At 43.0% G+C, this 22372-nt stretch overlaps 1 protein-coding gene across 6 annotated transcripts in view; it reads right to left on the bottom strand.

The window, feature by feature from the left end:
• Nucleotides 1–22372, bottom strand: part of SULF1 (sulfatase 1) — a 154278-nt gene that overhangs the window by 33739 nt on the left and 98167 nt on the right. For 5 of the 6 annotated variants that reach the window (XM_034668155.1, XM_034668154.1, XM_011224018.3 and 2 more), the window contains 7 exons: nt 21268–21419; nt 18765–18934; nt 8181–8331; nt 7061–7236; nt 5564–5692; nt 5237–5293; nt 4414–4543 (listed from right to left, as the gene is read on the bottom strand). In XM_034668155.1, coding sequence (XP_034524046.1) covers nt 4414–4543; nt 5237–5293; nt 5564–5692; nt 7061–7236; nt 8181–8331; nt 18765–18934; nt 21268–21419 — 965 coding nt within the window. The remainder of the gene's footprint in view (nt 1–4413; nt 4544–5236; nt 5294–5563; nt 5693–7060; nt 7237–8180; nt 8332–18764; nt 18935–21267; nt 21420–22372) is intronic. The other variant, XM_034668157.1, reaches the window with a different exon arrangement.

Here is a 22372-nt window from a genome sequence, read left to right as displayed (position 1 = left end):
TCTAATTTCCCAAGTAGTATCTGCTTGCTTGATCTGGGGTTCTTTCATGATGTTAAACAAATCTTTGACTTTATAGTGATACAATAGTAGAAAGGCAAACAAAATTGCAAAGTTGCTGAAATTTAACAACTCACAAAAGACATGAAATTTGCTTTATCAAAGAAAAAAACAAGCTGTTTTTTCAAATGACAGAGAATATATGAAATGTACTCCAAAATCGAACACCTAAGGAATTTCTCTTTAATGTAACTCCTTTATAAGGAGTCAGTCCCTACACCTAGAAGACGCAAAATAGAGTAACGCTTTCCTGGCATGAATGATTCTCAGTCCTGGCTGCTCAAAGGAATCACCCAGGAGCTGGACAAAATTCACTGATGTCTGGGTCTCATCCCCAGAGGTGCTGTTTGCCTTTGTCTGGAGTGAAGCGTGAACATCAGCATTTGTAAAGCAGCCTGTGTGATTCTGATGTGCAGTCTTGCTTGGGAACCACTTCCCTACATGCTGTGAGTGGGTCCTAAGCTAGTGGCTTCAGCCAGGCAGATGCCATTTATAATTTCAAAGAGAAAATCTACTGTGTTACATTTTTGCAGAGGCAGCGTGCTCTGGGGAAGAAAGGTTTGAGCACAGAGTGAAGAGTTGCAGGTTCTGACTTTGGGTTTGTGGCTTAAGTTTTCTGGATCTAAATTTCCTAATTAGGAAAAGGATACCATTCAACTGGAAGCTTTCTAAGACTCCTTCCAATTTCGCCATTCTCTGACTCTAGACCTGTGGTTCTTAACTTTGTTAACAAATACAGATGCCTTGGTCTCACCTTTAGACCTGTTAATCTGATTGGTTTGGGGGGAGGCTATATATCGGTATTTTCTTTACTTCCGTATTTTTTTTCTTTTTTCTTTTTTTTAGAGAGAGAGGGTGAGAGAGGAGAAGGGCACAGGGAGAGGGAGAGAATGTTAAGCAGGCTCCACGCCCAGGGCAGAGCCCAATGCAGGGCTCAGTCTCACAACCCTGAGATCATGACCTGAGCCAAAACTAAGAGTTGGACGCTTAACTGACTGAGCCGCCCAAGGGCCCCGACATCAATATTTTCCAAAGCCGCCCAGGTGATTCTAGGGCACAGCCAGAACTGAGTGTCACTGATGTGTGTTCTTTGTTGAGCCAAAGTCTTTTCAGATAGAAGCTGAGATTTGCTTGTGTGTGTGTGTGTGTGTGTGTATGTGTAGTGTGTCCTACATAAATCTCTATGTAATGTGCTTGGGGGTGTAATGCCAGCTGAGAGAGTGGTGGGAATTCATATTCAGCCTCATATTAATTCAGGAACACAGAAGTAATGCAAACACATATGTCCACGCTGTCTTAATTAGTCCCTGCTGGTTGCTCTGTTCACCAAGTGAAGAAGTATTGCCAAATGTCTGGGATTCCAGCCCATTTTAATTCCCTGTTGGCTTCATAGGAATGAAAAAGCAGGTAAGATGGCCCAGAACAGAAATAGCACCCAACATTCACACATTGCCTTGTAATGCATCTAGCACTTTACATGTATGATAGCACTAAGCCTCGTAAGACGGAGATTAATTTTCTTAACTTTAGCGTAGAAAACCTGAGAATCTTAAGAATCCAGTCCCCAAACACACAACTTAAAAGTAGTGGATGCCAATATTCTAACCCAAACTTTGTGATGTCATTTTTCTCTTTCTTTCATTTACCTACTTCATGCATCCACACGGACCCTAACAAACAATCCTTAGATGACCAGGCATGGGGGTATGGTTGGATGGGGGAAATACATGATCTCTTTGGGGGTTAAATGTGAAGAGAACGGGGCTGATAGTGTGGGTTTTTCCTCTATATCACTTACAGAGTCAAACCAAAGAGAAGATTGTGTTGTCTTTGAATGCAGGCAGTTAACCTTGGTCAGAGGAAGAGACACAGGGCACAGGCCAGGTGTGAAACCAGTGTCAAGAGAAGAGATTGCTAGCAAATTAATCCTAGCCTTAACTGATGTCTTCATCCAGAACAAAACAATCTCATTACTCTGGACTTTCTTCTTCCTTTTTTAAAGTCACTGCTATTGTAACTAAAAGGATACTCTTCAAAGTAGCCAGATAGAAAAAGCAAAAGGCCAAAACATATAGATTCTGTAGAACACAGCAGAGCTATCAGGTTGGACCCACAGAGTCTATGACCGACTTGAAGAGGCTTAAAATTTTCTGGAAGTTCTCAGATTTTTTAAGCTATGATTTGATCTTCACCTATAGAAAGAAATCGCCATCTGGGGTATAATGCAATTAATTCTCTGTTCTAATAATGCAGGCACTTCTAAAAGAAACTGTTGCTAACATTTTCATATATCCATGTGAAATAAACTAAATTCAGACTGATTCACATCAAAATAAAGCAGCACAGGAGAATCCCAGGGAACCAGATATTAAGGCATTTCGTGGGGGCAAAACAAGCTTAGAAAAATATGAAAAAGGGAAGTGAAGTTCTTAACATAGTCTGCATTCAGCACAAGAGTGAAGAGCTTGTGCCTAAATTCCATAATTTAGTTTACATTTGCCCTTTAGGACCTGTATTAAAATTTCAGTGCAAGCCATACGGAGAGGCTTACAAAATTGGATACTGAAAGGTAGGCAGTGTACCTTATTCTCAAATGGCTGTAATGCTTGCCACTTAGAAGGCCAAAATAGTAACAAAATCACCAATTTGCATGGGACACATTTAACACCAAACATTTCCAACTCCCAAATAAAAGTAAATTAGTCTATTGAGGCTGGCTCATAAAAATCATTTCAAAACTACAAAACAATCCTGAGGTTTTAGTCATAATAATACTTAGAGCTTCCTTAAGAAGGATTTGAAGACATCATATTAAAATATAATGAATAAGTCTAAGCTTCTCCACTAAACACTTGAAAATTAAGACTTACTGGTATGTCATGAAGTCCTGGTTATATCCCTTCCTTCAACAACCTCCCTCCCCACCTTTTTCTATTTCAAAGGAATCCCCGAGCACAAAAAGGCATGAGGAAATGCAGAGTGTACGAGGATTGAGTTGTTTATTGTGAACGTCTGTTCAGTAAGTGAGATACCGTATCACGAGTGTAAATGTGAGGCGCCCTACGTTTGTGAGCCATTTTAATGACGACTGCACTATCCGTTTCTTGCGCCTGATATCCTGAACTGGCATGGGCTCATTGTGTAGCTATCTAGAAGTCAGATAAATTAAAAAGAAAAAAAGACTCACAAAAAAGATGTGAACTTTTCTTTGCCTCGTTCGTACGTATCAAACTCCATGTACAGGGTTTTATATAAGACAAATGCGTAATAACTATTATTTTTCACTTCCCTTCAATTTCGTTCCAATGGCTTAGGCAGTTCCTCTCTCATGATGACACTATACTTCTTTTAGCTAGCATAGATGTCAATCAAGAGTGTTCAAAATAGTTAGTGTTCATATGTTCTCACTTTCCTTAGAAACAGGCCTGTGTTAATTCATCACGTGGTATTTCTTTAGTTCTTATTGATAGTTAGTTGGTGTTCTGAGTTGCCCTGAATTCTACAGTGACATCTCTCTCTCTTTTTTTTAAAGATTTATTAATTTACTTTGGGGGGGCAGGGGGAAGGGCAGAGAGAGAGAGAGAGAGAGAGAAACTCAAGCAGACTCCCCATTGAGTGCGGAGCCTGACTAAGTGCTCGATCCCACAACCTCAAGATCATGACCTTCGCGGAAATCAAGAGTCGGACGCTCAACCGACTGAGATACCCAGGTACCCCATCTGTAGTAATAGCTCTATTAAAAAAAAAGAATTCATTCTAATGAAATAGTTCATGTCAGAAATTTTGTGAGCAGAAGTAGAAACAATAAACACAATATGGCTTCCCTTTTCATTTCCCCATCTTGGTCATAGAGTCTATCCTCCTCTGTGGGTTAGGTGACATCTGACTTTGGTACGGGATGGGAAGGCTCCATCATGTCTCTTGGGTGGTTCACTGCCCAGAGGCTTGGCATCTACCCCGACCTTGACTAAGTAGACTCTTGACCCCTCTTGATAACCAGTTAACAGGAATCCAAGGGGTGGTGGCTACTCCTCAGATGGAACCAAGTTTCTGATCTTTCTAACCTGGTTACCCATTTCACATGTCCGATATGTTGAACTGGTATTGGCTAGTTGGGTGGATATCTAGTACTGTCTGAGGACACCACCTTTTTTTCACTGAAGGGAGCCCAAGCGGTGATGAGGACACCCAGCTTAGACCAGGATAATTCTCAGAGGAGAGCTATCAGCAAGTGCTCCATGACCACTACGAAAAGCTTATTTACACATAAATGTACATTATTTTATACGTTGAAATTTTAAAAATTAGAAATGAAGATGCATGTGACTTGTGGTGAAGACAAGCCATGTCACTCACCTGCCCAGGCTGTTCACAGGCTGTCTGGTACCTGGCCTGCTGGCACAATTCTTTGACTCGCTCGTATTTGGGCAAATGATTTGACTGTTGGATATTCTTGCTGGATTCTTCTTTCTTACGTAAAAACTTCCTTTGACAGAAAAGAAGAAGTTTCTGATGTGAGAAATGATCAGAATTACCCACCCAGAAGAATCCACATTCTTCAAATGGCATGAAATAGATGGTAAGATCTCGTCCACAGGAGCTCAACATTTGCTGAGTCCTTTGTGAAAATTACAAGCTAGGCACTACGAAGAATCATGATATCCCTAATGCATTAATTTCAAAACTTTGGGCATAAATGTTTAGCTTTACACTCATATAAATGCTTTTCTCTCAATGTATGTATGGAAAAAAACAGGACAATGAGGATTATGAATCAAAAGATAAAACCCAGAAGGGACTCTGGAAATGACAGTCTCATATAGTTGTGTCTTTATAACTAGGAAAGGCACTTAGGGAAAGGAAGGAGAAAGGAGAGGGCCAGCCAGGACTCAGGAAAGAGGCTGAGGAAGTCAATGGACTGGTCTGAATAGGAACCGAGGCGGAAAAGCTCAACAGTAGTGCTTTGGTCCCATCGTACGAAAACTTATGTTTTACAATTCTGATGCAACAGTCATTTCTGTGCTGGCCAGTGGAGAATGAGGAGCAAACCATTCAATCTTGTGACTAGGCTTATGAAATCTGCATGCTTAGTAAACCGGAATAAGGGGGAAAAATACCCAGCAGGGAGAGCTGCCCACTAGGCCTGGTTCCCAGAAGCACCCCAGGAACCAGTAATTACCCTCTTTCCACGAGGAATGTATCACGCCAAATTCTGGCTTTCTTGTTTGTTCGAAACCTGAAAGCAAAATAATAATATTTACTGTTGGCATCTGGACATTTTCCCCCATGGATCTGTGCTCACAGTTTATTTAAAGAAACACCTCTCACTTCCCGCAGACCGTGACTGTGTCTCCATCAATACGCTGTTCACAAACAGCCCAGAAATTCTTAGCTTGGGGTGATTCTCACGGGCCAGGCGTACTTTGCCTCCACTCCTTTCAGGGGCCGGCTGGCTCTGGGCGCTGGGGGTGCTTGGGGCCGGCTGAGGGAAAGCAAATTGACACACCTGTTACCTGGCTTTTCCAGGTCCAGAAGCTTGAGCACGGACTTGCCGTCCACATCGGGAGGCGTGTCGAGCCCAGCGATGTCCAGGATGGTCGGGGCCAGGTCGATGTTGAGAACGATCTGTGGGACTCTGCAAAGGGACAGGTGGTTATGCCCCAGATCTAACCCGGTAGGGGTGGCACGGAGCACCACTTTCTCCACACCGGGACTCATCGGTCTTCAACCTCCTCTCCCTCTATCTTAGTCTTTCAGGCATAAAACCCTCTAACCTAGATCGCACAATTCCCAAAGTGTTTCCCATGAGCTGAAGAGACATAATAGCGTTCTTCAAAGGAATCCTTCTACTGCCATCACCTTCTTGCTTCTTCTGGGATGTCGTGCAAGGGAGCAGCAGATAAGGCACACGGAGGAGGTTTGGAATATCTGGGTTCTGGGCCCCAATGCTGCCACTTCCAGAATCGGGGACTCTTGAGAGAGGCATTTGCGCCGTGCCAAGCTTCTTCCATGTTAGATCAGGACCCAGGGCGCCTGGGTGGCTCAGTGGGTTGAGGGCCTGCCTTCAGCTCAGGTTGTGACCTCAGGGTCCTGGCATTGAGCCCCGAGTGGGACTCCCTGCTCAGGGGGGAGACTGCTTGTCCCTCTGCCCCTCTCCCTGTTCATGCTGGCACGCTCCCTCTCTCAAATAAATAAATAAAATCTTAAAAAAAAAAAAATTCCAGCTGGATGCTCCTTAAGGGCCATTCCAGATTTGGAATTCTACTTGCATTCTTTTCCTTAACTCTTTCCATAACTGTTTCATGTACACAATCTTATCTTACATAGAACATTCTGAAGTGGCTGGCAGGGCATGTAAAACCCATTTTATAGTGGGATAAGAGAGATGCAGAGGGAGGCAGTGACTTGTCTAAGGAAGGCAGAAATAGGATGCCAGTTCTTTAGGCCTTTTTTCTTCTAAAAGAAAATGATGCTTTTTAAAATTTTATTTTCTTTAAAAAAATTACTTAAGTAATGATTTTAAAAAATCAACTAAAAAGCCTAAAACTAAAAAAAATGTAAAACTTAAAAAAATTATTTAAGTAATAAGTTTAAAAAATCAACTAAAAAGGCCTAAAAACAGCGTCGGCTGTTTTTTGTTTGTTTTTTTTTTTTTAAGATAGTGTATGTCTGATTCAAAGAAGGTACAGATGATGTCCCTACGATCACATTCTGTGTCTGTGTGCACCGCCCATGGGACGTGGATTCTGGTCCGTTTGGCAGAATTAGTCATTGATAGTTAATTTTCCTTTCTCTTTCAATAGTAGACCTCAGTTAATACAACATGTGGTAGGGGAGAAAACAAGGTTTTCATTTTCTAAATTACCAACTTCCGTCTACCTACACCCTTTTCTGTTTTGGATGAAAAGAAACCAGACCCTGAGATTGGTAATCGAATTATCTCAGATATACGTGAGCCACGACAGCCAAATGTTGCGAGCATAGCAAGCAGAGAAATACGTACACTGATCCTGGTTCTACACTTGGACCGCGAATAAAGAAAGGTACACGGATATCAAAGTCATATGGCATGGATTTCCCCTTGACCAGTCCAAACTGCCCAATATGGTAACCGTGGTCTGCGGTGTAAATGATGTAAGTGTTCTCCAGCTCCCCTGTCTCCACGAGCATATTATACAGCTGAAATACAACAGAGGCAAGAGGGCAAGATGACAATAGCGTTGCTGTGATTTCCCCCGAATTTCTTTCCCATTATTTTTTAAAGGCAAGAGCCACTTTAACAAGGCTAAGAAACACGATCACTATCTACGTTAATTCCAGTTGCTTACAACCCTGGAGGGGAAAAGTCTAATAATAGAGTAATGTAACTTGTTTGAATCGGGCACATTGGTCTTAAAGGTTCTGTGCACCTATTTTAAAAAAAAAAGACACAAAACTTCACAAAACAGCCTCAACCACCTAACTTACAGGTTTTACTTTGAAAAGTTCATTGTTAAAGCAAATTGTATCATCACTTTTATATAGTTACCAAGGGTTAAGAATAGGCTATTTTGGAGCCTAATCCAGCTAAATCTAGCCTTTAGGCATTTTGTTTGGCTTCTGTTGTTGTTTTTTTTTTTTAAGTTTAGGAAATTTCAAAAAAAATGTTTGTATTTCTGGTTTCCTTTAAAAAGTCTGAAGATCTCATGATACTGGATCTGTTTTCTTACATGGCAAAAATTCACTGGAGCCAAGCAGTTGCTCCTTGGTATAGATGTGGGCATTTAAAGTTTACCATAATCCCCACCATGCCCTATCGCTTTATACGAAACCAGCTTTAGGTATTTACATTATTTGCTTAATTCTTGAAGGTATCTGTGAGTGTAGCTCTTGACTTATGGTGTTTTGATTTTTATCTCCTCTTTGCCTCTGGCTCCAAAGAACCAAGCCTGGAGAGGTAATAGAAGGGGTCAAGATAAGGGAGGGAAGATAAAATCACTTAACACGCACTCACATACACATAGTCACACACACAGACTCTCTCCCTCTCTTAAAAACAGCAAAAACAAGACAAAGGATAAGCAGGAAAGGATCTAAAGAAAGCTGGACCAAAACCTGCCACTGAGGCAAGTTCGTGTGCTTACCCTTTCCACAGAATCGTCCACTGACATCAAAGTCTGAAGCCTTTTGCGATGGAGAACGTTTGTAAATTCCATGTGGATGGGCAGCATGGGTCCCGTGTACTGCATAATCCAGTGCTTGTCCATATTTGGTGCATAGTTATAACTGGGGGTTCTGAAAATATCCAGAAAGGACTCTTACTATATATATTTTTAGTCAGTTAGAGCAATCTCTCAAGTTGAAGGTTGTGAAATAATCATGTAGGAAAGGTAATTTAGACATGCTATGTTTTTCTCCCATGTGTCTTCTGTGTTTATAAGAAGAGCTACAATCTTTACTACCCCAAACATCACACATCCCCTAAAGGCATATGGATTCAAATTGACAAAACCAAGACAGGCAGCTAAAAAGGTAATTGGTGCAAGTTCATTTGGATTCATTGAATAAAATGTGTAAAAAGACATCACGATGATCGTGGTATTGTAACATCTACAGATAAAATTCAGTGATACAGAAGGGAATGTTTTCATGGTGATGTTAACTCATAAAATTCTGTAGTTAATTAGGCTATTAGATATAGTCAAATATGTGGAATAATGATGAATCATCATTTCAATATATTTTTTCTCTTGATTTTACGGGGCTATTTTACTGATTACTTATAAATCTAGTCTAGGAGTTTTTCTCATTCCTAACCTTCTATAAAGATACCATTAATTTAATAGGATATGGTGGAATTAAAACCAAGTCTACTTCTGCAATATACATGTGTATTAATAAAGCTATTTTCTTTATAGACAATTCAGTGCAGGTGCAGAGCACAATTCTTGTTAACTGCAGGGAGGTGGGTCCTATTCCTCTTGAACAGGTGGGTTCAAGCTTATATTTAATTTATCACAGAAACCCAAGTGGTGTCTCATACAATCCATTGGGGACCCACAAAATATGTCCCCTTCTTTTTGATATCTAACCCAAATCCCTTGACCATTAGATGCTGCCACCTCATACTCCCCAAGTACATATCGATGCTAGAGTAATCCTCCCACTGAGAACTGTCTATGCATATTTGACCTCTCTTCCAGACTACAGTGTACTTGACCCTTCTCCTTAGATGTCATTAAGCATGTAGAAGTTGTTTAATATTAAAAATTTAGTATTTACCATGTGTTGGGTATTGTGTTGTGTTGTATCATTAACTCATTTAATTATTTCTGAAAATTGGTTTATCATTCCCATTTTTTAGTTGAGAAAACTGAGGTGTAGCAAAGTCAAATAACTTTCTCCGATTAACGAAGTTACTAGGTAGCAGATCCAAAACTTGATTCCAAAGCCCATTTGTTCTAACAAAATGAAAGAAGATGGAAGTGTGGGGTGCTTCCTATGTCCCAGACTACTTTTCATAGGAACCACAACTTTACAAGTAACTGGTCTCACAGAATAAGCAATGATCTATGTTGGTTGAGAAACGTGATAGCCAGTGTCTGTTCTGGGGAGGATCCTATCAGTGAAAAATTGTGGATAATGACAAGTGTAGGTGACCCTGTGTCATCTTTTATATTATAAAACTAGAGAAATAGGGGTGCCTGGGTGGCCCAGTCGGTTAAGTGTCCGACTCTTGATTTTGGCTCAGGTCATGATCCTTTTGCTTGGGATTCTTCCCCCCACCTCCCAACACCTTCCCCTCTCCTCTCCCTGCTTGGTCTCTCTCTCAAATAAAAATACATTAAAATTAAATAAATAAAATCTTAAAAAAACAAAACCGAAAACCAAAAACCAAAAAACCTGCGAGCCCAGTGACTTCAGGGGCATTTACCGTGTCCTCCTCTGGTCTGCGCTAGAGCAAATTTCCCTTGGGGCAAACCTGGAGTTCCTGAGCTACACGATTGTACACTGGGCTACTTCCGTGCACGCTGAACTATGTAAATGCTGCCTGTTGTTACACATTTTCTTCTGCCAGTGGGTTTGCAGAAACTCTCTTTTGATAGTTGAAAATGCTGTTTTGGTACTATTGACCTTCTTGGCACAAAAGAAGGTCACATTGTATCCTGCTGATCAGTATGGATGCTGGTTAACTAGCAGAAGCACAACAGCACAAATACCAATATAAGACTGAGCACAGAAGACATTGTCCCTAAAATTGTATAAATTGTGCTCAGCAGTGTAAGTCAACTCCCTTTTAAAGGGGCAGATCTGCAGAGTAGGAAAAGCAGGTGTGGTTTATTTTGCTCATCTGTAAGTGGGGATAATAGTACCTTTCTTTAAAAGTTCTGAGGAACAACAAATCTATTCGTTTATATCTATTTACCTATCTATCTAATCATTGTCTATCACTTATCTATCCATCTATCACCCATTTATTATCTCTCTCTCTCTGTATCATGTAAAAGAGCCTAGTACAGAGACACATGAATTTCCTACACAAGCCAATAGGCGAATACGTTCTACATGAGTGGGTTGAAAAATCCTATCACATTAAAAAACAAACAAGCCCTTCAGGCATCGCCCGCCATTCTTTTTAAGAGAAACTTTCAACATAAACTTTCTTCTGCGTACCCAGTAAATGACTCATGAACCACTTGGTCCCATGTTTTTGGCCTGAAAGCGCTTGTTCCTCGTATCTAAAAGTGAACGTGGGCAGAACCAGCCTCTTCGATCTCAGGGGCTCATGCCGTAGGAACGGATGTAAGCCCTGTTTCTTATTCTTCACGCAGCATGTTGTGGTACAAACAGGATTAGAGGCTGAGGAGGATGAGAGAGGGGCTTCTAAACCCCATCGGAGAGGGATTTTCACCCGTGGGGGTGGCTAGAGGTCAGAAAAATATAGCAAGTGGGTCATGAAAGGTCCCCTAACCACTTACTGATACGTGCCCTGAAAAAGAAGACGGCTATAAAAGATTACACAGGGTTTCTTTATAATACCTAAACATCTTCCTCTTACTGCCTTTGATGTTGGTTTGCCTTAATTTTAAAATAAATCGAGCTGACTTTTTTAAAGCCGCAAAACCTCAACACAAATAAAAATTAACAATAGGGAACCGAAACGAAGGCTCACAGCGGGCAAATTACATCTTCCACCAGCTACCTTGATGTGCTTGGCATAACTCCACCTCACTTTGAGGAACGGAGAAGGTCGCAGCAAATTACAAGCCTCAAATTGGACTCCCGGATTTACAGAATGACATATGTTAAATCTGGCTTGTATTAAAAAGGAGAGTTCAGGTCTGTTGTCAAAGCTGTCCTTCCCCACCCCCAACCTCCTTTTTCTCCTTTCTTAATTTCTCCAAGTGGGAGCTGACCCCCAGCTCTGGGGCTGAAATCCCAGGTGGGGTCTCAGCAGGGGGCAAGGAGGGGGTATGCATTTGCCTTTTAAAGGAAGACAGACTGCCACCGCTTCCCACAGAACAGCAGCTGTTGGGGGGGGCTGCAGGTGGAAGGTCGGGGGTCGCTGGAATTGACAATGTTGTTGAAAAGTGATCTTTTGCCAAAGACCTGTGGTTGCCTCCTGCTGGGGTCTGCCAAATTCCTGGAAGATGCAGCCTTCTGTCCCCCAGTGATAATTAAGGCTTGCTTCCCTAAGAATTGACTCACAATGACTCAAACGGGGCCCGGAGCCCTCAGCTGGAACAGCAGCCACTGAAAGGAGCAGGTAACTGTTTTGGGGAAAAGTGGAAAATCATGCGTCTGATTGCTTCAGAATGTTTGGGGATTGGAACTGAAATCTCATCCCAGCCCTGTTAACAATAATTATTAAGTGTGTGATCTCAGGCAACTTTTTTTTTCCTCTAAGCCTCTGTTTCTTCATCTGTATAATGGGAATAAGGACTTCAGAGCTTTGTGAGGGTTTAAGGAAATTTCAGTGACTCCAGAGAACAAATCCTGGGACCCTATCATACCCATCCTCACAGGTAGCTGGGAAAGATCTTATCCCTTAGTAGCTCTTTTGATTGAGGTGGCAACCCTGAGGAGTAGGCAGGACACCTTATTTCCATTTTACAAATGAGAAAGTAAAGTGCACAGAGGTGGCTCAGAAATTTTGTCCTGGGCAGGCGCTCCTTCCACAACATCACAACGACCAGAGTCCTGCACCGCAGTCCCCAAGAAGTGCCTCAAAATCTCAGTCATTCAAAGAGCTGATACATACATTCCTTTCTCTCAAAAGTCGGTCCTAAAATCCTTAGCCTTCATCCTGATTTAAAATATTAGCCTCTGCTGCTTCCAGTTCAAGTGCCCCCCACCAGCTGCCCAGGGTCTGCTTTTGCTGACAAACAAGATAAAGTCGGACCCTCCAAGGCAAACTGGATGCATCAACGAAAAGATAGATAACACTGTCTATTTGCTTGAAAACTGAGAGGACAGAGGACTCAATTGTCATTTCTGAGCTTCTGTTCCTTTGAAAAGAAAAACCACCCCCAGTCAGGGCTGCAGTTGCACGCGCCAGGTCTGGCACGACTCATCTGTTCCAAGAAGGGTTTCACCCAGTAACTGTGCATTCCAGGCCTTACACTCTCCCCAAAACATGCCTGGAGCCCTCAATAGATGATTCTCATAGATTAAAATGTTCACTTTTCCCTGGTGGGGCTTCTCTGCGTACTGCTTTTCTCCAGTCATGACTTGGCTGGATTTATTGCTCAGCACTAGATTGCAGATCCTTTCGACCACGTGTTTTTGCCTCCAACCTTTGCCATCAATGCCCATTCTCTTTGGGCTTTGATTTTCTCTCCTCTACTGCGTATTGGCATAACGAGACTATGAATCCTGAAAATCAATAATGTCACCTTTTTTTTTGATGGGTGGGTGTTTGGGGAGACTAATTCTCACTAGAAGAGAAATGATTTTAAGAAATCCATGTGTTGTATATTAAATCCGTATTCAGGGAATTGCAAAGAACTTAGCAGTTCATTTTTACTGCTGATGGCCTTTGCTGTCACCCAGCGAAAAGAAAGACTTTTCTAGTGTTTTATATCTGAACATGTGTTTTCTTCATTTGTTAGTTAATCTCGGACAACAACAAACACTCTAATTACCTGACTCTTAAAGGGTATTTGGTAGCAGGACCGTCGTCCTGTAAGAAATGGAATAGGTTTCAATTCCCAGAATAAGCCCGTTATATAGATTTAAGACACACACTCAAAGCATTAAATTGGAAATTCTATACTTAATCTCCCAAGCCACACCATCTCAGCTTTCACTCAAATTGAACTTATTTAATTGACTTTGTAGAGATATTCCCCACCTGAGTTCAAATGTCTTTAGGTAGGTAACATTTGAATGCACGCCGAAGAATATCAAATGATCTTGATTATAGATACCGCAGGAAACTAATTTAGAAAGTCTTCTAAGATGCTGCGAACTCCAACAGAATTGTGCCAACACACACACGGGAGCCACTTCTGATATTAACTGTAAACGCGGAGCGTACTGAGCAAAGCCGGGGCAGTGCAAAGATCACCTGGGGCCAAGAGAGCAGAGTTTCGTCTCCAGCTTTTTCCCTATCTACCTATGTGACCAGGGCAAAGCCAACTGGGTCTTTTATTTTTTTTTATATAGAGTTTGGGCCTTCATTTTTTTAATCTAAAAATTTATGGCATTAGATGGTCTCTCGGTGTCCTTTAATTCATAAAACCGACTGCTTAAATATTTTTATGCTATTAAAATATGTTTTAATGTCACCTAGGTGGTGGGGTTAACGCGCAATTTCATTTGCTAAACAAAAAAGTATCTGGCAAGGGATGGGGGAGGAGCCATGCTCTCAGGCACCAGGAGAGAGAGATGTAACACTTGGCCCTGTCTTCAGGAAAGAGCTGTCTTGCCTAACTCCAGGGCCCCCTTCACATGGTATCCTGTGTGAGTGCTGCCCCCTGGAGGTGTGCAGTTTGACTTCAAGGGTCTGGGTAAACAGCCAGTGCCATGGGATATATAGTCAATGATAGAAGAACGAAGTGGGAACACAGGAAAGGAGCAATGAGTTCCACCCAAATTAAAGATTTTTTGATGGAGAATTAAAAATTCTCTCATCTCCAAAAGCACTTTCTTTTATGGTTCTGTGGAAGAAATGAAGTGAGACTGTGCAAATTCTTTCAAGGAAAAACATTTCTTTTCAACTTCAGCAACAAAAGTGTTTCAAAAACTTCGTTCTGAGGCTGACGCAGAGGTAGTTGTCCCTTTAACACACCGAGTCATCCCCAATCTCACAAGCTATTGGACCTGGATTGTTCTACCAAGATTTTATATTTCACTTGAACCCGTGTTGTGTGTTCACACACATAATCACACACATTTCCAGGGATGGGGAGAAAGAACTGATGAACTGGAACAACAACAAAATTTCAGTTGATAGGGGGATGGTGGGGAGGAAGGGGATGAGGGAGTCTCTTAGCCGTCTCCAGAGTCCTCGGGTAGGTAAATGGAATCTCCCTTCCTGTCACCACTGCCCATTATTGCATCATGGCGGCCAGGGGAGCAGAGCTGTGTCACAGCGAGAGTGAGGGTACAGCAGCACATGAGGATCCTGGGACCTAATTTACCGAAAAGCGCACTAGGGTAAAAGAGCTTTATGGTAAGGATTATTATATGTGGTGTTAGACGGAGGCTTCCTCAGATGCCACCGAGGCCGAGAACAGCCGAGCTGCTTCTGATGAAACAGCCTCTGGTCACAAGGGGTCGATAGCTGTCCTCGTTCTTAGTCGGTTGGCAAAGCCTCCAGCCTCGGTGTGTAAAGCCAGTGCTGGCCTGGCTTCCTTCCTCTGCTGGGAATGGAAAGCTCCGCGGAAACACGATGCATTCACTCTGGTGGGAGAGGGCCAGGTGACTCCCCCATGAGGCGCCATGAAAGGCATCTGGAGACTGCGTGACCACCAAGGAAGGCGACCTCAAGGCACCTGTTCCCGTGATTTGCTTCTTCCAACAGGGGAGTGTCAATAGCTTCTCACTGTTTGCAGGGGGCTTGCCAAACATTTCTGCAAAGTACTTAATTTCTTACATCCCTTTGCTCGAATGGGTGGCTCATGTTTTCGCTGAGGAAACTGGCCATTCGGGAGCTCCATGCACCACGATGAGCCGCCTGTCTTCACCTGTCTCACTCCTTTTGTCTACATGCTGAACTGTGGACCTGCGCAGTCACTCACAGTGACAAGAGCCACACACATGGACTCTTGCCGGCCCCCTCCTCCAGCGAGCGACAGCCGGGGAGGCCTGGACAACTAAGACGTGGGCAACTCAGGCCTTGTAAGGCCCACAGGAGACACAGCGGATCTCACCGTGCTGGAGGCACGTAAGCCCAAGGCTTAGCAGCAAATAGGAGCTGAGGCGCTAACCAACCGCATGGACTTTCAGTTTCTGTGGCTCTGAGGGTGTCCTCACTGGCACTTGCTCATGTCACTCATTTTGCACATGGAAAATATAACACAGCCCAGATTGGTGCTTATCCTGTCTGGGTTTTCAGAATGGCCAGGTGCGAGAGGCTCATCCCACCGCGAGTCACCTTGTCAAGAGATTTGTCACGTCATGATGGACACGTATCGACTTGTCATTTCTTCAGCTGTTTCCCATCAACGTGAAGTTGAGCCAAATGAAACTGCCCTTTTTGTGGGTCAAGAAAGATGGAATCAAGAAAGAGCAGCTTTAGATGGTTCATCTTAAGAGAATGAATCACTAAGAATCAGCATCTATGAAGTGGCTTCTATGGCCCAGGCCCTATGTGGGGACTTGACCCATGCTTCCTCTCTTCATTTGTTCATGACATCACGTCAAAGTGCTAGCATTATCCCCATTTAACGGATGACACAATGGAGGTTCCTAGAGGTTAAAAAAATTGCCCAGAGGCTTAGCGGTGAGAACAGATGAAAAAGGAACCCATGCTTGTTTGTCTCAGAGACCTAAATCCTTTTCACTCTGCCATGTGTGGATTTTGTTTTACAGAGTCACTAGGAAGGCACACAGGTGGTTCATGTGAACTCAAAAGGAATAACCGAGAAATAATCTGCATGTGAAAATGACCAAGTTACATATTTTGTCACTACCCCACCAACTGTCACTACCCCACCGCTGACTCCCTGCTTACGGTTACGCACAAATTCATTCAAGTCCTCAAAATTCTGCTAGTTCCCCTTTCTCGCTTTAGCCCTTATTGCCTTCCTTGCGCTCCATTCTCCTAGGTCACATCTCAGATTGCCTCACTTAACGTCTGTCACTTGTCTGTCTGCAATTTCTTCCTGAAATCACCTACCCAATCTGTAATATCAGTGCCAGAAACTACCCATTCTTTGAGGCCCTCTCTGAATGTCTGCTGGTCCATGACTTTTCCATGCTCCCCTAAAAGATGTGAACGCTTCTTCCGTCAAACTTCCAGAGCCCCTTGAAGGCCTGCCCTAGCACTTACGCCTTCTGTTCCGACCCGTGATAAGGCTATTTGGACACTGGCCCATCCTCCCCGCCCCCCCCCAGTAGGGGTTGGGGGCAAACTCATCCTGTAAAGGATCAGAGAGCAAATACTTGGGGCGTTGCAGGCCATACTGTATCTGTCACAACGACTCTGGTTGAATTGTGAAAGCGGCCACATATAACACATTACAAATGCGTATTTGTTGAATTGTTGTTGTATTTCAATAAAATTTTACTAACAAAAGCTGGCGGCAAGCTGGATTTGGCCTCAGTGCACCAATCCCTGTCTTTGCTCATTGGTTCCTGATTGTGAGCTCGCGTCTTCCTCATACCTACATCCCTGCTACACTGGATAGCGCCACTCATAAATATTTGTGGAATCAAACAGAACTTTTAATTGCTGGGCTCAGAGATGCTGCTCTTTAGTTATCATGAAGGCCCTATCAAGAAGTCTGCGGATCCCCCTTCTCCCGCGATTGTCTGTGCGTGCCACGGAGCTGCCGGCACCTCTTGACCTGCGGCTGATTTTTCTGTAGGCTCAGGACCTTGCCTGGAAGCTTCAAAGGCAGGCTGACTTCTAAGGAGCCATAAAACACCACATTTTGTCAGTCCCTTCTCCTCAAGCTCGGGAAAACACCAGTAAGGGTTACAGTTGTAGCAAAGCACCTTAGGCTGAGAATCTGCCCATGTAACAGGAGAACCGATGCAGAGTGATTTTCTGATTCAAAAGGAAAGAGAAAAGGTGGGTCCCTGGGAAGGGGAGAAGACTGCAAAGAACGTTCTCTTTCACTGAACCAGCATGTTGCTAAATCTGTAAGTGATCTGTCATGGAGAGCCCCTCACCCCTCGTGGGCCCGGCTCATGAATTTAGTTGCATGGTTGTATGTAGGTAGACCTCCAGAAGCTTGTATAGCCATCCACAGCATTCTTTCCCAAACACAGCGGCTCACCCAGACCACAACCCCCAGGTGCTGGGGCAACCTGCTTTCTTTGTTGACAATAGTTTATGCATTGAAACGCTCCCATCCTTCCATCCTACTGGGCATGTTCAGCAGGGTATCTGTCCTGCTTTTATATTTACTGTTAGTTCCTGTCCTCAGTCGGCTCTGACTTCCTTCCTTCTTTCTAAAGCACTCAATATGATAGAGACGACCTGAATACCATTGGCCAAAAGCCATCAATTTATTAGTTATAAGATAAAAAAATAAGAATATAAGGAAAGGTTCTTCAGGGATATGTAATGACCAGCAACTACAGTGCCTTCAGTATGTCCCTCTTTTCATAAATACATTTACGCTATTTTCCTTCTGTCTGGGATTGCGGCTGGGAGATCAGTGTAGATGAGAAGAGATGATACTTACGCATAAACAGATTAAGAACCAATTTTGGAGGGTTAGTGAGAAGGAAACATATGAATTCCCTGGTCCCTATCTGTCTGATGGGCAATCCTTCGGCAGAACACAGGGCCAGCTGCTCTGTAGGGGAAGGCTGCACATGATTGCAACGGATGGGAAGGAAGCGAGTCGATAGAGTAAAAAGCAAATTCATGTTCTTGCTGCCAAAGCATCCGGACTTTTCCACTCTTGGCTAGTGAGAGTTACCCGGTGTAACAGGGCTCTCTGCTCTCTGCCTCGGCCCCCCGCACCATCAGCCCCCTTCTCTGGGCCTCCCCTCCCCTCCTTACCAAGGCTCCTGACTCTCAGAAAGAAACATCAGGTTATCCTAAAGCCCTGACCTGAGAAGCCTCTCGGGCAAGCCCGTGCAAGCTACTTTCTGCAACAATCCTAATTGCACAGCTGCGGCAAAGCTGCCCCCGGTATTCACCTAGAAGACAAACCCATGTTGCTACAACCCGACCAGGGGGCGCCGCTCTGCTGCCATGAGGAGCAGACCGTTTGATTGTTATTTTTATGAGATCGTGCTCAGGAATATTATTTAAGACAACTGAAGGGAACGCTTGATACAAATTTCCCCCACTCACCCTATGTGCTTCTCCTCCTTTCCATTTAGCTACTTAACAAAGGTTGGAAATGTGATTCCTAATCACACCTAGACCAGGTCCTTTATGCCAGGCCCCGTGGCCAGCCTGCTCCGTGGCCTCATGGCAGGAGCTGGTGTTCCTGCCTCGAGACGCGGCGCGGAAGGAGATGGGGTGAGGGAGAGGAGAGAGGTGGGGAGCAAAGGAAAGGCCTGTGTTCAGCAGGTCCCAGAATGACGTTATTACTCACATGTGTTGGGAAGCATTGGGGTACAGTTTTGAAAACTGTGGGGCCGAGTCCTCGGGGCCATGGGGCGCAGCATGGCTGATCACCATCATAATGGGCCTATGGGGATACATTCTCTTAGACATTTTGAAGTAATTAATGCTCTCGTTAGTGATTAAGTCTGTGAAGTAGTCCTGAAACATACATTTGACACAAAACAAAAATTACAAAAGGTGACATTCATCAGATCACATTTGAATACTGCTTTCTTCAGAAGCATCTCACTGAATGAAGGGATAAGGTCTAAAGCAGGAAGGAAGATGATACTTCCCAAAGCAGCAAAATACCTTCCGTAACAGACAAAATCAGTTGCCAGTTACTTTCTAGGGTGGCTAGCTTGGTAACGTGCAAAAATTTTACTTTAAGTAAGGCACAACTTAGCAATTAGGAAAGAAAAAAAGCCCAGTCCTGTTTGCCCAAGATAATGATCAGATCTGGCAATCCAATCGCTAGAGCCCATGAAACACCGGATACATATTTCATTCTCAGGTTTCATTGATGTAATTCGTTGACAAAAAGTTTAATTACTTCAAGGGCAGGAAACACCCACGCCCACTACAAATTCACAGTTGCAGAACACACACACACACACACACACACACGCATGCACACACGCACAAACAAAAGGTCTTTTCTTTAAATTAAAAATTCACCTGTGGGAATTACACAATAATTGCTAATGAAAGCCACAGCCAAATTCTGGGTGCACAGGGAAAAGCTGCAATATTTTATCAATTAATTCACTTGAAACACTAAGTATGGGGAGCATTTGATTTCTGCAGATTATACTGTTAATTGCACAACTAAAATGATACAGCTGCTGGGATTTGAACCTGACTTGTTAATAAAATGACTTAAGCTGCCGTCCGAGGGACTGATGGAACTCTGTAAGGGGGAAGGAAGAAATGGAATGAAAAGGAACGATGAAAACTTAAATTAAACCACCTGCTTCCTCTAAGTGGGTATCGTTGGCCTGGAGCTCCAGCCTAAAGTTTATTCAGAAAGTGCCCAGACAGCATTCACAGTGTCAGAGGCTCCCAGGCATGATTAATCATATGTAGAATCAAGGACCAGCACAGCTGCGAGAGCCGTGCCCAAGGGAGGAAATCTGTGTCACATGTCATTGTGAGGACAACTCCACAGGCCCTCACCTTCTTCCATGGGAGTGTCTGTTTCATTCCTTCTCTCACTAAAAAAAAAAGCCATATATTCTTTTTGGACACAGTTGTCTTTGACACTTAATCAGCGGTGATAATGGGCAAGTTACGCTAATTTTAGTCTTTGGAGGGAATCTTGATTACTTTGCTCTCCTTAGGACAACAGGGAAAGAAAGGTTAATAGCTTGAACGAGGAGCATGAAAGCATCCCCACAGATCAAAAATGATAGCGGTGACAATTAGCACACTTTGTAGGACATTGCTCAAATCTGCCTCCAAGGTCCCCGCCAGCTCTCAACTTTGATGAGTCTGGAATCCTATTAGCAAAGTTCATGAATTCATTTGCATTCATTGTTTTCTGAAGGGGACGAAAGAGCCAGACTTACACCTTATCTCCTACCAAGTTCCTCGAGCTCAAATCGGGCCACGCGTGAAGGCAGCACTGTGCCAAAATTAAATCAAGTTCCCTCTCTGATTTCTACCAATGGCTCTTTCGTCGTGATCTATGCTAGCTAGAGCAGATTGTCAGCTTCTTTTAGATAAGTGAGGAAGAGCTGGGTCTGGCTAGAAGGGACGAGGATATTTCAGGCTAATTAGCAGGCTAAATTCGAAGATATTTTCCCCTTCACTCTTGTCATCTGAAAATTGTTTTATTTTAGGTTGGCAATCACAAAACCTTTGTGAATTTTAAAAAGTCTAATCTGGGATGCATTTGTTAGAGACACGGAGGGACGGGTCGATTTCAGTTTCCATGAACTGATTAGGAAATCCGAGGATTGATGGCCTCGGTGACTTTTGTGGACTCTCGCTGCTGTGGGGCAGGTGTCCTTGCCACACATCAATGCTGGGTCAGACAGGAGGAAAAGCAAAGAATGTGGTTTCCCGACCTTCGATTATTGTGCTTGTCTGCTCTAAACCTGAAGCCACAGACGAAATGCACTTTTATGCCAGTGAAAAGCAAGATGGTATAAGATGAACATTTGATTATGTGGACAAATCCTCTGGGGAGTAGAAAAATTAAAAAAAAAAATCACAAGACCGAGTGGAGGCATCTATGATTTTCTTGATGATACTTCATCAAAGGCTGATTGCCTTTCATCCTAATGAGGGAAAAAAGAATCACTATTCAAAGTCAGTGTTCCTTGAAAGTCTTTTTCTTGCCTGGAGTTTAAAATTACCTTAAAATTTCTCATTCTAACATTGTGAGAACATAGAAAGCCAATCTCGTGGATAAGTTAACTCACTGAAAATGGCTTTTCCCCATTATGCACAAAGTAAATTGATGCAGGGTAAAAGTGCCTGAAAATTACCTTTGCATAATCAAATCCATGCTTTTCTTTGATGCCATTGCGACAAACAGTGTAATTATAGAAACGAGAATTCTTGATTAATCCAAGCCATTCTCGCCACCCAGGAGGGATGTAGCTGCCATTATATTCATTGAGGTATTTTCCAAAAAAGGCTGCAAAGGGAAAAAAAAGGATTATTTTCTCATATGAAATGATTAATCACAAATAAATGCATAAATGCATAAGCATGAAATTAGGATTTGAAAAAGGGGCAGTAAAACAAAAGTAAACCTTGGTAACAGTGGACACCAAAATAATAGTCTAATACTCTGATTCTTTGACAAAGTGACACACATACATTTTCCTTTTGAATAAATAAGCATAGCACCCACGTACATGGATTATAGCACAATAAAATCACCATAATGATCACGGGACTCTGGGTGCATCTATTTCTTGTGGTTCTGCTGGGATGAAAGCAGAATGTACCCTTTTGTTCCGTTGATGTAACTGTCAGAGAAGTAGCCAGTGGAAATGTGGAATGCTCTCTCTGCCCAAACACTAGGAGACTGAAAGTTCAGTCTTGGTGAGAAAATAAGTTTTCTAACTTACTATTTGAGAGTTATAGATTATAAAACACCCTAGAAAAGCTTGTCCTTGTGTTTGCATAACCAGAGTACAAATTTTCCAAGTCAAGGAACCATGGTAAACTCCATTTCTAGGGCACATGGTAAGGGGTTTTATGTCACACTCATTTTATGGCATCGGTGTTCACGTTATGTGTGTTTTATGAACGTGTATGTCTGTTATTGATAATAAAAAATTCTGGTGACACAGAATTACTATATAGATGACAAACTTTCATAGAATCAGAATCTAACAGAAGTACATGGGACACAGACACTCTACTGCTCATTGATGAGGCCCCTGGAGGGACTTCACATTTGTAACGTTAGCATGTCCCACCCAAGGAAGGTCACGGTGCAACAGAGCTTACTGATCCTTTCAGAGGGAAATTTTGGATTTGGATTTGTTCCTCTGCCACAGATGATGAGAGGAGAAGGGCAAAGAGGAGAGAGTAGGGCAGGTTGGGGTTTTGGGAACAAAATGGATTAGATCTTGAAGT

The sequence above is a fragment of the Ailuropoda melanoleuca genome, chromosome 9, assembly GCF_002007445.2.
Source record: "Ailuropoda melanoleuca isolate Jingjing chromosome 9, ASM200744v2, whole genome shotgun sequence".
NCBI classification, from domain to species: domain Eukaryota; kingdom Metazoa; phylum Chordata; class Mammalia; order Carnivora; family Ursidae; genus Ailuropoda; species Ailuropoda melanoleuca.
This window is presented reverse-complemented; position numbering and strand designations above follow the sequence as displayed.